Below are 17265 nucleotides of genomic sequence, written 5' to 3'. Positions count from 1 at the left end.
CTAGAAAACTTCCTTTAGATTTCTCACATTTCATGGATACAAGTTGAGCATATATGTTACAGAGATTATTCTTAACTCATGCTCATCGTCTTTTTTCTTTTTTGGTCATACAGCTTCCCCAGGATTATTCTTTGTTAACTTCTCATATGAAATTCTTTATGAGTAATCTGTGTTGTAGTTTGCTAATGCCCACCAAGGACCTTTCCATTTTCTGCCAGGAAACATTGTATTGATAGATAAACTTTATGGGTTGATCATTCAGCTATATATCATTATCTGGACAGTAAAATTTCTTCAACTATGAGTCTTCTCACAGTTCTGCAAGATCTTGGGGCTTGATGAATTTACCACATTGTTATCTTCAAACAGGAACGTCTAGAAGACTTCATAATAAAGAATCTATCTCTAAATCAGAATTCTGGACTATACATCTTTCATGAAAATGACAGAAACATTTTATAAGTCCATGATTTCCTGTCTTTTGCCTAATTTGCTATTAATAATCAAAGGGTTATTAATCAAAGTTAACTCTATTATATCTTTAAAAGAATCTTTTATGATTTTGGCATGAATGAGAGACTTTGATGGAAGAATCTTTAGGATGACATTGTATAATGTATTCAACAAACAGTAAGCACGGTAGGGTCTTGTCTTTAAAATGTTCAATTTTTTTGATTGTCAAGATATCGTCTGTTATATAATGTAGTTTTCAAAAGCCTATCTTCTTTTCATATTCTTGATACATAGATCATTCTATGTGTGGAAATGGGAAATTTGCCATTAGTCTATCATTATTTTAGGCATACAGATTAATGGTTATTAATGGTCTCTCAATTATAGAAACGTTTCAATTCTAAATGAGTATTGCTTCAGTGGCCATATATCTCCACTTTCTTGGTTAAGGCAGTTTCTAGACTCTTCATTGTATAAATGCCAATAATTTGTGTTAAGTAAGGTCTGCTTTTTTATCCATTTCATTTTTAAGCTCAACCACTAATTTAAATAAGTTAGATGGAAATTGCCTCAACAAGATGCAGTTTCTTCCTCTTTTAATTCTTTTTTCTAGTTTGGTATTGATTTTGCTTTTTGCTCTAATATGTTAGTGGTCCAACTGAACAGATGTCTGATTTAGAAATAGGTACCACATCAGTGACCAGCTATTTTCTCCCTGCTTAAAAAACAATTTTCTTTTTTGTTATGTTTTATAGTGTCTAGTATATCACATATCATTTTATCATGCCTACTATTAAAGTGACAAAACTCTCAAATCACAAAATTTAACCTAGAAGCTTTTATCAAGTTCTTGATAGTATTTCTCTAGCTTCTGAACTTTTGATATTCATGCTACAATTATTTTCATGGACATCTATGAATGCTCATCATGAACACTTACATACATACATACATATACAGATGTAAGTGTATTTTTCTGCATGTTTTTATTTTGCTTGTATTAAAACAGAGGGAAAGGAAATATGATGTTCTGCATAGAGTTTTTGAATTGAAGTCTAGAAGACTTAGGGTCAAATCCTGAAATTTAACACAAATCATATAACCCAAGTCCTGGAATCTAACACAAATCATGTTAACTATATGAGCCTCAGGCAACTCTTTCCATTAAATAATAAAGGAATTGCCATCTGTTTTGCACAATGATATCATAGACATTTAATGTATGGTGATATGGAAACAGCAAAAATAAAGGATAAGTATGAAGAACTTTTAACCAGTAATTAAATATTCTATTCAATACTTCCATTTAGGAAAATTGTAAATAAAAAGAAAAGAAGACAGACTAGAAGAAGTAAGTTATTAGCATAAGAAAGCACTAAAATATCTTTTAAAAATCTTATGAGTTTCAGTTAGTTGAACTTATTTATAATAATGTGTTTATATATGAGAAATAGTATTTGAATATTTTATCCTTCTGTGAAATGGCACTTGGAGAAATCAGTAAAAATGAAAGCTTTAAAAAGCCTAACAGCTTATTAAATACATTTCTAAAAGGACTTTGAAACACAATTATCAATAAACAACGTGACATATAGTACCTAAAAAGGCAAAACTGTTACATAGATTTGGGGATTAAAATATGATTGAGGTGAAAACACAGTTGAATCTTAAAGAGAAAAAAATTGTGAATAAATAATATTATCTTGATTTCCCCTCTCAACTTTCACTGATGTATCTATTAGTTAAAATTTGTTTGGAGTATGCTAACAAGTTGCATGGCATGTATCTTCTTTCTCTTCTCACTGCATGAAGCTTTTTTTTTTTTTTTTTTTTTTTTAAGAATTGTAGTCTTGTTCTATTTAAGTGTGTCCTGTTCTTTTATGGTTTTGTCTTATTGTGCATGCATGAAATCTTTCTGACTCTTTTTCTAACAGATTCCAATGCACAGATTTCATCATTGGAGTCTTTATGAAATAAAAGTGAGTTCATTTGTGTTGCATGCTTTCCTAGATACTCTAGAAATATAAAATTGCTTATCTATTGTTAACAATTGCAGAATCCTGGGAAATAAGTGAATTGATTCTTGTACTCATTAAATAAATTTTAAAACAAGATTTTTTTCTCTGATATAATTTATTTTGAACATGCTGCTCAGATTGTTTCTGTATTCAGCATTTCAGAAAATATCGCACTCAAAAATTTGATTTGTAAATACTTTGTAAAACATGTATTCTTTTTTCAGTAGTAGCTCTATGATGTTTAACATAATCTGTGATAGTTATGTAATTGCCTAAAGGAAAACATCATTCAAGTAACAATTGAAAGTGAAGAATGGATTTAGGTTGTGGAATCTTTTACAAATGTAATCATTCCCCTCAGCTCATCTATCACAGACCATATTGTAAATTGTTTATTTCCTCTTATTGTCTTTGAGGAAATTTGAGCTACTGATCATTATTACAAGAGATTTAGATTTATATTCCAGCAGCTTTTGATGCTAACAACACATGCCCAAGTACACTTACATATTTTTACAGCTGAAGTAAAGTTCCTGGTGCAAAAAAGGAAGAGCACTTTTAAGATGTAAGTCTCATTTAGCTTTAAAATTGCCTAAAGGACTTGCTTTTCTTCCCTTCCACTGAACAGTGCTCATGTACAGACATAAAAGACAGGTACACAGTTTACCCAGATTCATATGGAAAGACACAAGTTACATCTTAATTCTTCCCTATAGTGAACCATTCATTCAAAAATTGGAATTCCCTGCCTTTGGAAGGCAAATAATATCATTCTATAATACATCTTGAAAAAGATAAATTATGAAAAAATAAGCATTTAAAATACCTCTTATGTACCAAGGACTATACTAGGAACTGAGAGTATATAAACAAAGAAATAAAACAATCTCTTCTCTCAAGTAGCATTAAATTGGTAGAAAAACTAAATTCATATATAGGTAGATAAAGAGAGAATAAGAACAAGGTACTTAAGGAGAGAGAATGCTGGTAATTTAAAGAAATCTTAAAAGCCTTCATAGAAAAGTTAGCTTTCTCACTGTCTTGAGAAATTCTATGAGGCAGAGAACAGATTGCATTCAAAGAATGTAGGTTGGATAGTACAAAGGTTAGTAAATGGAAATAGGATTTAGTATGCAAGGAACTAAAAGAAGGCCAGTTTGTTGAAACCATAGAATATAGGAAGAGTAGTGATATATAATGAAATTGGAACTATAGGTTGGAGCCATCTTGTGAAGGATTTTAAATAATAGAGAAACTTGTTTAAGCCTAGCAGCAATAGAGAAGCATTGGAGTTTATTAAGTTGTTAAAAATTGAGTATCTGAAATAAAAAAGGAAACTGAGGACAAAGTTACTGAGCCATCTATAATTTAATTTTCAAAAGACTCCTCAGAGGTCAGAGATCAGGAATTATTTACAGATAAGGATTTTTATAGTAAAAAAGAAGAAATGGGAAAATTACAGAAACTTATTTTGAACATAATGTTTTTGGACAGTGGCTTCTCCTGGACTTTCTTAATCTTATGCTTGAAGTTCTTTTCTGCTGGTAGTACCTTTTGTAATCAGAAAGTTATTGGGATAGAGGACCTTGGAGTCAATGGTTAGCAGTCCACCCCCATCTTCCTTACAAGATTCCATTACTGAACTTAGACTCTAGTTTAAGAAAAAAAAGGGGGGGCGGGGGGAGGGCCTTATCCATGAAGGTTGGAAAATAACCTTTGGCTAAGCTTTCTCCATAGCCAGAAAGGGTAATTTGGTTTCTGGTCTCCCCCTCCCTTTACTCCTAGAAAGGGAAATTTAAAGCCTTTTGAAAAACCTTATTATCTTATGATTATTTTATTCGTCTAAATTATCTACTAATAAATGGTCAAATCTTCTCATTCTATTCACTAAATCTATAGGTAACCTGGACTTAAGAGGCTATGTTTGTCTGGCTTATTTTAGGGCTAGCTTTTCCTAAAGAAGATCACTTAATTCTATAACCAAAATAGAAGTAATAGAAATAGCTGATATGTTTTTCAATCTACAAAGCTCTGCACTTAAAATTTCTTTGGCAGCTGTGTGGAGATGGGCTGGAATGAATAGAAAACAAAGCAGAGAGCTTAATCTTGTAGTTCAGGAGTTGAACAATGACAGTATGAGCATAGAGGGTGGCAGTATGAGTAGAAAAAAGAGTTTGGATGAAAGAGATATTGTGGAAGCAGAAACAAAAAATAGGACTGTGACGGATTTATCAAAGTAAGAGGAAAATTAAGAAAGAGATGTTTCATCAAAATTCAAAGAAGAAAGATTTTAGTTTTCAGTTCAGGAGGAGAGGGTAGCCAGTGATGTCAACTGTGGCAAAAGTCGAGAAAGACAAAGACTGAGAAAAGATCATCAGATTTGGTAATTTGGTGTTGTCCTTTTGACTCATTGAAAACTTTAGAGAACATAGTTCCATTTGAGTGATGAGGTCAGAAATCACTGTTGCAAAGGGTTAAGAAATTAGTGAGAAAAATGTAGACATAAGGAATGTAGACAGCTTTTTCTACGAATTTGGTTGAGAAAAAGAAGAAAGATTTAGAATGATAGTTTAAAGGAATGCTAAGTTCTAATTTTTTAAGGTGGGGGGATCAAGACATACTTGAATAGAATAGGCAAAAATCAGTAAATAAGGATCTATAACATATGTATATTATATGTAATAATAGTTGACAGTTATTTTTGCCAAGTACTTTATATCAATTATCTAATTAAATCATAGCAATTACCCTGTGAAAATGTGAATGAAAAAGATTAGGGCAGCAAAATAACAAACAGCAGAATGTCCCAGGTAGATAGATATGAAGGACGTCTAAGATGTCCAGATAGTATTAGTTAAGTGAATTAGTATTCATTCACCTTTCAGGACAATTCATTTCCTAGGAAAGAATGCCAAAGCTGAATAAATTAAATTCTTCAATCTCTCTAGGACAGGAGTGGGAACCTTTTTTCTACTAAATGCCATTTGATAATAAAAATGTCATTCATGGACCATGCAAAACTATCAAGTTATAGAACTTAAGTAATGGGAGATGTTTATACCTACCTTTCAGTTCATCATCACCTGTAGTTGCCTTTGGAAATGATTTCGCAGGTCTTATACCTGTGAGATGTTCCCTACCTTTGCTATAGGAAATGCTCTTCTCTGTAGGGAAAGGGAGAAAAGGCAGATGGCAGATGTGTAAGCAATGTAGATATTGTCATCTTTATTTTGGTTTTGAGTGACTTATTAATAGTTATAGAACTATTAAATATCTGAGATGGGATTCCACTACATCTCTTTTTGACTTAAAGGCTAATATTTTATCCACTTTCTATGACTCAGACATATATAAATGTATTATATAAAATATATGTATGTGATGTAAATTGTGTCCCCTTTAATCTTTGGGGAGGCTTATGTAAACTGTGTCCCTTTTTGGGGGAAGAGTACTCCTAACTCTCAAATCCTCCTGGCCTCTGAGAGGAGCACACCCTTCCCAGACAATAATTTTGAATTGAATAGAATTGAAATGAATTGAAAATCAGTCTTATCAGATTCTTCTGGGAATAATTGGTCTCAGCTGGGGGCCAAAGATCAAAGAAGCCCCAGACCTCAAAAGGCTAATAAAAAGTGACTCTGAACCCCAAATCTTAGCTATTTGCCCTTCTGGACTTAGCCCACTGATGAAGATATTTTCTTCTCAGTGTATAAACACATCTTTGCTAATTCCTATCAGGAGTTTGCCCACTAAGAAAACTGTCTTCTTAGCATACTATTTTCTTAGCATAAATAAACCCATTCTTTGCCACAAACCTTATGCCTGTATTTATTGGGATTTGTGAATTCTTTTGCAAAACCTGCCACCGGCCAAGGGGATCCCTTTGCTGTTAAGGGATCTCTTACCCTCAATTCTTGCACCTCATCATTTACATACACACACACACACACACACACACACACACACACACACACACATAAGCTTTTTTTTTTTTTTTTTGGTATTTACACTGTTGGAGGGGATTGTAGGTATGTCAAGTCTTCTGAGTTAATTTCAAAAGATTTTGCAAAATTTTATAGCCTCAATAAATATTTCTTTTTTGAACTCTGATATATTTATGTCATTAATAACGCATATAATTATTATCTATGGAAACAAAAAAGTTAATCAATTCCACTAAAAGTTTAAAATTACTAATTTATACATTAAATCCTTGACATTGGCCCACCTAAGCACAAGGGCTTGTTGATACTTTAATAAATAAACCCTCATGGATTGGCTTCAAAACAGACCAGTTCTGTATTGTGTTCTGGATACTAAATGCTTCTCCATCTAAGTTCTATTATATTTCCTTGACTTTTATCCCCCACCTAGACATGACAAACATTCACCTGGTTATGGCAAACATTTCCAGAAGTACTGTATTTTTTTGTATTTTAGTATTTAACTTCCTTTGGGTAACTTATACACCTTATGTGACATTAAATAGGACTTTGAAAATAAAGTAAAATATAGAGGATTCATTGCTTAAAGGATAAACCCTTTCTTTTACTACTTAAAGCTTTTCTGAAATTCATTAGTAGAGCAAAACCCTTGTTTTTGGCTTTTGTCATTTACAGTTAGGCAACAGAAAGACAATTTTGAGGCACACATTATGAATAGTGCAAAACCAGAACTTGATGAGAAACTTTTTGATTAGAAATCTCTTTCCCTCAAGCTTCAAACACTGTTTTGAAACAAAAGTTCTGATGAAATAATTGACTTAAAGTCAACAGCAGAAGCAGTAGCTATAGGAGTAGGAATAAGAATAACAGAAACAAAAACAACTATATGGATAAAATTAATGGATATCTCAAGAAACCAAATTGTGTTCTATTATTTAAGGAAACTTCTAGCATGCAGATAAAGGTAAACTATAATTAGGTTGGATTTAGGGAGCACTGATGAGGAAATTTATAGTTCCATAGTATTTTTGGAAAAGTCTATGCTGAACTCACTTTTATAGAGACTGTGAATATTCATGCTACTTTCTTTAATTAAAAAAAAGTCATTACTTTATGTACTGTTGGCTGTTCATTCACAAGGTGTCTTTTAAAAAATTCATGATTTTTAATTCGAAATTATTTCAGAGAAATGAGGTGTGTGTAGTCTTTATTTCTAATAGTGTCTGGAATTCTTTCAGTAAAAGAATAACCAACCTATGCTCTTACCAGATAAACTGTTTGAATGTGAAAAATGCTTGTAGTTGTGTTCTGTTGTTGGTTTCTTTTTATTTTTGTCTTGTATAGTTGTTGTTGTCAAGTATTTGTTTTTTAGAGAGCTTAGAAAAAAGATGGAGGGTCCTTTAAGTCACTTGGCAGCCCTGTTGTGTATATGAGTAGAAAGGTAATTAAACTACTTTATTTCATTTACAGACCATGCTAATGAGGAAGAGTTGGAAAAGATCAAGTAAGGTAATTCTTAGCATGTGGTCTTCAGCATTTCTTTCTGAAAAGAATTGTCAGCTATTTTACTAAATCTTTTTCATAACCCTGCAAACTCTACCATAGAATTTCATCACTATCCAAAAAAAAAAAAAAAAAAAAAAGTAACAACAAACCTCAACCTTTCCCCCTCTCATACATTTTAATCCAACCTTATGAAGCATTTTTAAAAACAAAAGCCACTCCACTGAGTGAACCCCACCACTATCTTGGAGGGGAATCTGCTTTGCCTTCACTAACTTTTCCATGTCATCCTAAGCGTTTGATTTTTGTCACACAACAGGGTCTAGAAAATCTCTTTGTCACTGCAACTGATTAGAAACCAAGAGATGGTCCCTCAGGGCAGTGCCAATAAAGAAAGATTTTTTTCTTTTCTCCAATTTTTTGCATTTCTACTTTGGAAAAATAAGAGTGGAATGCTCCAAATTGGGCCCTGAAGCCCTACTATTTTTTTGGTATATGAATACATTCTCCTATGGAGAGTAGACTGTTCCAAGTACTTTCCCTTCTCTCTTCAGAAGAAAAAAAAAAAGGACCATCAGGAATGAGAATGCAGTCTGAGTCCAATAACTGTTTTTTCCCCAATATCATTTGCTCAATGCTCATTTTAAAAGATCATGGCAACTTTTTTTAGACCCTGGTACATGGCAAGCTTTCCCCACCCCTTTCTAATTCAATCACATTTTCTTCTTTTATTTTACATTTTGTTGTTTCTGTATGTAACTTTTTTAAATGATGAAAAAATGAAATATTTGTAAGGTGTATGGGTATTTTTAAGATTCGTGATATACATGTAAATTCTTTTTGTGCAAAGAGAATTATTGGCAACTTTTAAAATCGGGTTTATCTTTTTAATAGATGCATATAATTTCTATATTTCACAACAGAAATATTTGGAAAGGAATCCTTTGTTGGTATATGATTACATTTAGAAATGTATACTTTCTATGTGTTTCTGGTTAGGTATTTATTAACTCTGGTCATGGACATCAGTTTTTTAGTGCATATAGGTAAAAATTAAAAGCTATTCAGGGGAATGTAAAGTTCCAGATTTCTGTTTGTGTTAGGTTCCTCTCTTTATAGTTACATTTTAATATCATATAATAAAACTGTTAGTTTTGTGGTCATTTTTAAAACTTTTTTTTAAAGTAGGCTTTTTTCTATTCTATAGATAACATAGTTATATCTCAGAATTATTGTTGCTATTTTAAGCAGCTTAAAAACAGCATTAAGACTTTAGGGGTGCCCTGAATTATAACAGACTTCAATAAAAATATGGCTTCTCATATTTAGATCTATACTTTCCCCAAACAATTCAGATGTAGCATTATAGCAGGATATTACACTCTTTTTGGCAACAGTGAAATTTTTTTGATATTTTGTTTTATTAATGTGTCCTCACAAAATAATAGAGAGATGGCATTTTTATGAGCATATTATATCTGATTTTAGGGCCATGTCTGAAAAGTCAAATCAGGGTATTTAAGAAAAAAATATGTGCTTGTTTTTATTAAAAATAAATAAAGAGTTAATATGTCTATTATTTATGAATTATTCAAGATGTTTTTCATAAGAATCATATCTATATATTCTGTTAGGTATTTTTCTCTACTTTGCCACTAAAGGTATAGGACCTGCTGTATGCAATTAAATGCATATTTAGATTTGTATATATAGTACTCTAGAGTTTTGTATTCTTGGTCTAAAATGGCTTCTTTTTTCTTTACTGTATAAGACTTAATGGGGAGATTGAAAGATGAGAGAAAAATATTTAATGGGGAAATTGAGCGATGAGAGAAAAGATATTTCCAAATTGAAACATAAAATAATATGTTCACCAAAGAAATGCAAACTAATATAACAAGAACATCTTGACAATGCTATCATGTCTCGAGTGCATAGATGATAGTAATCTCGCCTCTAAAAATGAAAAAGCTGAAGTTGTGATGAGAAGGGAGAACGTTACAAATGTGGAAGATAGCCTGTACAATGACCAGGAGGTGGAAGATTATGTATAATTGGAATAGAAAATGTGTGAAACAAAGTAATATGAAACCCAATTCGAAAGATAAACTGAAACTTGATTATTTGGCTTTAAAGGGAGAAGAGAAAGGAACCCAGGATTCTTGGGTTCCATGACTTCATCTAAAAATATTAATTTTGATAACAGTATTTTAGAATAATTGTTTTCCTTTATATTTTAAGTGTGTTTCTAATATGTATTTAAAATATTATTCTGATGTGGATTTGGTAAGCTCTACACACACACACACACACACACACACACATTAATAGCACTTGCTCTTCAATGTCTCTTTGAGAAAAGCTTCTTCTGCATAGAAAGAAAAAAACAATTAAGTCTTTCAATATTCTAGAAAGAAAACTTTCACATTACTTTCCATTGCTTTCTAATCAAACATAACAGACATCCATAATTAACATGAAAGGTTATCAGGCGTCATACAGAGAGAATATCCTTATGGTTTAATATAGACTCAGATTAGAAAAAGCATCTAACACAGATTTTATAGAAAACTAAATTGAAGGTTCTCTGTTATATGAAGTTATTAGTAATTGGTCTGAATAGGGAATAGAAAAAGAGTACAAGAGCATTAGGAAAGATTTCAAAATTAGTGGATGTCTCATGGCAACAGATTTAATAAACATTGTCATCAGTCACAAGATAAAAGAAATTACTTTTGGAGTTTTTTTTAATGGTATAGATATAATTTGGATATCTTGCAAATAAGGACTACATAAATGTTAGGAACAATCATATTTTTAAAATTATTTTTTGAATCCTCCACCCTAATTCATGCCTTTTCACATCTTATCTGGAGTGTTACAGCAGCCTCCTAAGTGGTCTCCTTACTTCCAACCTCTTCTTCTGCTACCCATTCACTAAACAGTTACAGAATTGATTTTTTAAAAGCATAGATCTGATTGTGTCATTCCCCTATTACTGCCTTGCTTAAAAAGCTTGCTGGCATCTTCTCACCTCCAGAATAAGATGCATACCATTCTGCCCATTAAAGCCCTTTTATAATCAAGTTTTAACCTATTTTTTTATATTCCTCTGTCTCACCCACTTTACAATCCAGTTAAATGTGACCTATCTCTCACCTTCAAGCCTTCGTCAAAGATAACTCTCATGTTTGTAATGTTCTCTCTCCTCAACAAGGCTCTAGAGAATCCCTCATTTCTTTAATAAACACACTTTTCTGAGAAATAAATTACTGGTACCTTGGATCTTGGAGGTCGCCAGGTGGCTCAGTGGATAGAGCATCAAGCCTGGAATCAGGAGACCTGAGTTCAAATGTGACTTCAGACACAAGCTGCATGCCCTGAATAAGTTATTTAATCCCTGTTCCCTTAATCCACTGGAGGAGGAAACAGCAATATCTTTGACAAGAAAATCCCATGGACAGTATAAGCATGCTATGGCCCAGGGTCACAAGGAGTCGAACATAAGAACCTTGAATCTAGGGATGTGTTGCAGCCAACTTTCACAATGTGAAAGCTGATTACTAAATTTTAAATGTTAGCAATTTTAAACTCAAAATCAGTAAGCAAATCAGGGCTTAATTTATGGTTTTGTTTATATCTAATCATGAGAAAGTATCAATAATTCAGATTCAACTTTAAAATGTCTCATGTAAAAACACACTTCCCTCAGGAGCCCTTTCCTGGTGGACCCAATTGGAAGTGATGTTCCTCTAACCTCCGAATTTCTTCTCCACACAGATCTGGTGTGGATATATGTATGCTTCTATACATACATATGAGTGTCTTTGTAATATGTTCCATCATCTTTGCCATTATCAGAATTAATGTTTCCAGTACAAAATGTCAAGTTTGAAGTTTTAAAACCTTAAAACTTCACTAACACTTTTGGGATAGTCCATAGCTGCTTAAGACATGATAGAAATTTCTGAGGCAAGTTCTTTTTGCATTAATTTCTTTGATTAAATTATTACTACTATTGGTCACAATTTGAAAATAAGAATGTACTATTTTTACTTTGTTCTTATTACTTAATATTACTACTAAATATATAATAGCCTGGAAATAATATGGAATTTCATCTCTGTAAGGAACACTCAATATATAGCAAATATATATCAGAGGCAGTATTTGAACTCCATACTTCCTGAGTCTAAAATCAGCTTTCTATCCACAATGACACAGCTATACTCCTCTGAATAGATATTTTAATAAACTTACTTTTTATATGTTGATTTCAAGAAGTAGAATATAGGAGAATATAAAAATTTAGAAATATAAAAATAATGACAGAAATTATTTCATTTTTAACTTTGCATTTATTCCCTGGGTCAAACACAGTATCCTGAACATAGTAGATATTCACTGACTTGAAATGAATTAAAATATCACTCTTTCGGACTGGAAAGCATATTGCTAACTTAGACTCAAAGAAGATGTCCCTCTTGGGCTGAAGAAATGGCTGATAGAATCTATTTCTAAATAATACCATGAAACACTTGTCCACCCCATCCTGCTTCTAATCAGTAAGAAATGGGGAAGCATCATAGCACAATTCAGAGACTGACTGAATCCATTGACTCTGGATTCAGAGGTAATGAGATTGAATCTTGCTTCTGAATTTGCCACCTTGGGGAATTAATTCCTAGACTTCATTCTTCCTTCCGCACCAACCCATGCCAATAAAATGGACTCAGTGGTTTTTGAGGCTCCTTCCAGCTCTGTGTTCTACCGAAGATGAACCCCATATAACAAAGGTCTGATATACTTAAAAGTTATTGCCGTCTTTGCTGTTCCTTTTTACCATTCCAAATCAAAAGTGTGTTGTCCAGGAAATGTTTATAACAAAATGATGAAGGTGTGGTTCAAGGAAGAAAGTAAAGGGGAGATACGCTATAGGTCACAAATGGTAACATATGACATCTATAAGTGAATGTGTACATGTAAATATATAAATTATATATAAATATATCATATGCAAATCTGTTTTATACAAATAGTTTCTTATATTTATGTAGTGCAATAAATTATATTTATAAATGTATAAGCATAGCATATATTCATTATGTAGGGATTGGAATATGTACATATATATACACACACACACCTCTTTTTGTTTTGGGGGGTGTGTATGTGCGAGAGAGAGACAGACAGACAGACAAAGAAAAAGAACAATGGTTTATTTGAAAGTTTGATGAAATGGAAATTAAATTAGTCACTAGGTGATTGTCAAGATCTAAATGAAGAAAAAATATGTGCTAACTGTAATGTGGTTGCAAGTGGGTATTGGGGTTGTCTTTCTTGTAAAAAAATATATGCTTTGAAGTATAATTTCACTCCAGGGAGAAGGATCTGAGATGTAGAAGAGTATTTTTCTAGTATCAGTATCTCTTGCAGTGTATAGGAGTGTGTTTAATTATTAAATTCCAGTATATTTACTGGAAAAAATTAGAATGTTATATTAGGAGAGGAATATGTCACCTTTAGCTAAATAATCTTGTTTTTAACCAGTATTCATTGTGTATTTGTGATACACATAAGATCATATCATATCTTCCTCTGTGCTACCTCAAAATGCCCTTAAAAATTCACCCAAACAACCTTCCAAACAATCTATAAAAATGTTCTTAGCATCATTTTAGTATTAATTAATTCTGATGCCAATTTCCCCATTATTTAAATTATATGTAAACTTATAAACAGTATTAAAACATTTATTATTTATTCTAAAAATATTACTAACAACAGAAAATATACCCAAAGTGATACAGTAATAGAGTAATAACATTTTATTTTAAAGCAAACAAGAAGGCTTCTACCTGCAAATGACCAGGTGTTTATATTGTGGTTGTTCAGTTGCTTCAGTTGTGTGCAATTCTTTGTGACCTGATTTGGGGTTTTCTTGGCAAAGATATTGAAGTGATTTGCCATTTCCTTCTCCAGCTCATTTTATGGATGAGTAAACTGAGGTAAACAGATGATATATCCAGGATCGCACAGCTAGTAAATGTCTGAGACTGGAATTAAACTCAGATCTTTCTGAACTCTGTACCCTATACTATATACCATCTAGCTGCCCATGATATATGTTAGCCAAGTACAAAGTCACCCAAAACTATCAAGGCTACCTTTAAAAAAGCAGAAGAAATAAATCCATGCCCATGTAGGAGCTATTTTTTTCTCTTTTTATTAAAGCTTTTTATTTTCAAAACATATGCATGGATAATTTTTCAGCATTGACCCTTGTAAAACCTTTTGTTCCAAAATTTTCCTTCTTTCCCCAAAACCCCTTCCTTTGGATGGCGAATAATTCAATATATGTTAAACATGTACAATTCTTCTATACATAGTTCTACAACTATCATGCTGCACGAGAAAAATCAGACCAAAAAGAAAAACAATGAGAAAGAAAACAAAATTCAAGCAAATGACAACAAAAAACAGTGAAAATGAAAAGCTAGATTTCTTATAGTTTTCTTACTTTCAAAGTCATTTAAGTAAAATTCCTAGAACCATGATGTCTGAAAAACTCCTGTAAATTAATCACCAGCCTGGGAATGAATAATCTCTGTTTACTTTTGAAGGGTACAGAACTTTGGTGGATTTGGGAGATATTTCATGAATTCTAAATAGCTGGCCAGGAATTATTTTGGTTAAATAGAAAAACTGAATTATCACTTAGAATTTACTAGGAATTTGGATATATATTTCTAATGTGCTATGTCAAATGTGGCAGATCCATTGCCACTGAAATGGCCTTTCCATCTTCCCTGCTCTAAAGCAACATCTCATTTAAATTCTTCATCTTCCTCAACTCTTGCTCCACAATTGAGATTTCTTGCTTAACCATTTCCTTCATAACAATCTATTTGTATGGGAAAGAATATTGTGAAAAAAGCAACAAACATGGGTGGTTCCCCCTACATTCTATATAGGAGTACTTAACAAGTTAGTATGTTTATGGTATAGGCTAAACAACTTTTATTTGCAATCATAAACATGGGGAAATTCATCCTTTCAATAACTGATATGATTTGATCTCATTTGTTAATGTTTTTTAAAGAATCGGAAGGATTGTGTAAAAACTTGTTTTATCCTTCATAATAAAAGAGGAATAATCTCATCACTACACTGAAGTCAAGTACAAATTGTGGCTGATGAGTTCAATAGGAGCTCAGAAGACTGCCATAGATCAGGTACAAATAGTCCACTTAAACATTTAGGTAAAGATGTCTCTAGATTTGTGCATCTTTTCCTTTGTATTACTGTGTTTCTGCTTTGTTCATAGAGCATCCCACCTTCTGCTACATGGTCCTGTGCGCGAATCTCCCACTTCTCACTATCAATACTAACACTAGCTGTGTGAACATGGGGGAAGTCTCTTTAGCTCTGTCTGCCTCAGTTTTCTCAACTATAAAAATGGGCACAATAATAGCACTTATCTCTCTAGGCTGTTGTGAGAATAAAATGAATAAAGTGCTTGCAAATTTTAAAGCTGTCTGTATGTTAATTATTTATTATCATCATTGTCATTATTATTCTCTCTGCTCTGTATGGTATTATTGCTTCTATTGTTTACACATACACAGTATATCTATATTTCACAGCTAGCATTTTGAATTCTGGTGCTACGTGTTTATTTTAGCAATGTTCTAAAGTCGTTTGACTCTCTAGTAAAAGCACAGTTCAAATTACTTTTTTTATTTTTGGAATCTTGTTTTAGATAAGATAGTTTTCTTTCATTTTTTCTGCCAGTATTTGGCACATAGCCAGTCTTTGAGCTGCTTCCTGTGAATGCAATGTCTTATTGTAGAACCTTTAACTTTGTTGAAAAGACTTAAATATAGCCATATAATGATGTTATATGTTTTCTGTGATATAAAATCACATTTTCTTTACTCAGTTCCTTTCAAGAGTGATATACCCACACAAGAAAAAGCTAAATTGGCATTGTTATTTTTTTAATATACCTGTCTCTTCTCTATATGGGATGAATCATTTCATGGCATTTCCCATTACTTAACTACCTGCTCATCATTTTCATCATCTTGACTTTCAGTGATGAGATTTCTTTCCTTATTTTTGTTTCAGCTGTACTGCCAATAATAGGTTCTCTCAATTGAAATCTTATTACTTGTGGCACTCACATAATGTGAGGTCGTATTTACTGTTGAAATCAAAAGGATAAATAGCTAGCTTGTGGACAGTGAAATAGTAATTGCCATTCAAGATTGATTTATATGTTATTTGAAGCAAATGTGTTATCTAACTGAAACCAAACATCATCCAACCTTAATGGGAAGCAAGGAAAAAAATATTCATGAACCTAAACATCTCTGAAAAGCAAAAATATGATTCAAGATATTTGTTGTATTTTATTACTGCTTCTCAAGAGTAGTAAATAATTATGAATTGTTTGGGCTGTTTCTGGATAATGATAATTTTCTTTTAACTCTGTAAAATAATAATTAAAGGTGAGTATAAAAATCTTCATCCTCACATCCTAATATAAAATTTTCTGTTGTGAAGACTTGGAATCTCACCCAATTTTAGTTGTTATAGGAGAAAAAAGCAACTATTTTCACCAAAATGAGAAATGAGAAACACTGGATTCATTAAGTGGGCCTGAGTCAATATAATGGGACAGAATTAATTTGGACTCTTAAATAACAATGTATTAAGTTTTTTGAGACATTTTATTCTTGCAGGCAATTTTTCTTATTGTTAGGTAGAATTATTCAATGTATAAGTCTAACAAGACCAAAAAAGAACAATATGGGTATTGTACAAATATATGTAGGAAAAACTAAAAGTAGAAAAATATTTTATAAAATAATTGACCATATTAAAGTGTCAGAGGTAATGATTTTGCTTTACAAAAGGGTGGATTTTTGTTTCATAGATAGTGGGATAGCAAACTAATCTGAGTTCAATCAAATGAAAAATTGCATTTTAGTAATGTTAACTTGTCTACCTTGTACTTCCTAGTACCATGTTAACACTTCATTTTGACTTCTTTCTTTAAGATTATAATATAGATCAGTGTGAATATATCTAATTGCTATATTCTGTTACCTGATGGCTTATATCTTTTTTAAAGTAATACATCTCTATTATAATGATTATTATAATCACTAAGCATCATTTAATGAACTATTATACTACTTTTTTAGACCTTAGCTGAATGAAGTAATTTTTAATAAAGCTTTTGGCAAGGATATTGTTAATTTTAACCAAAGAGCACTTTCAGCTCTAAGTCTGCAGGGCATAGTTAAACCTGACACACAGGATGACACATTAAAAATGCA

At 32.0% G+C, this 17265-nt stretch overlaps 1 protein-coding gene across 8 annotated transcripts in view; it reads left to right on the top strand.

The window, feature by feature from the left end:
• Positions 1 to 17265, top strand: part of MCTP1 (multiple C2 and transmembrane domain containing 1) — a 697990-nt gene that overhangs the window by 391624 nt on the left and 289101 nt on the right. For 5 of the 8 annotated variants that reach the window (XM_051993794.1, XM_051993777.1, XM_051993761.1 and 2 more), the window contains exon 6: positions 7886 to 7924. The exons of 1 other annotated variant lie outside the window; for it this stretch is intronic. In XM_051993794.1, the coding sequence (XP_051849754.1) occupies positions 7886 to 7924 (39 nt within the window). Of the gene's footprint in view, positions 1 to 2387; positions 2433 to 7885; positions 7925 to 17265 lie in introns of all 8 variants that reach the window. 2 more of the 8 variants (XM_051993744.1, XM_051993804.1) reach the window with 1 other exon arrangement.

This window comes from Antechinus flavipes, chromosome 1, assembly GCF_016432865.1.
Source record: "Antechinus flavipes isolate AdamAnt ecotype Samford, QLD, Australia chromosome 1, AdamAnt_v2, whole genome shotgun sequence".
Lineage (NCBI taxonomy): Eukaryota > Metazoa > Chordata > Mammalia > Dasyuromorphia > Dasyuridae > Antechinus > Antechinus flavipes.
The sequence above is the reverse complement of the archived record's forward strand: the minus strand, read 5'-3'. Positions and strand labels throughout refer to the sequence as shown.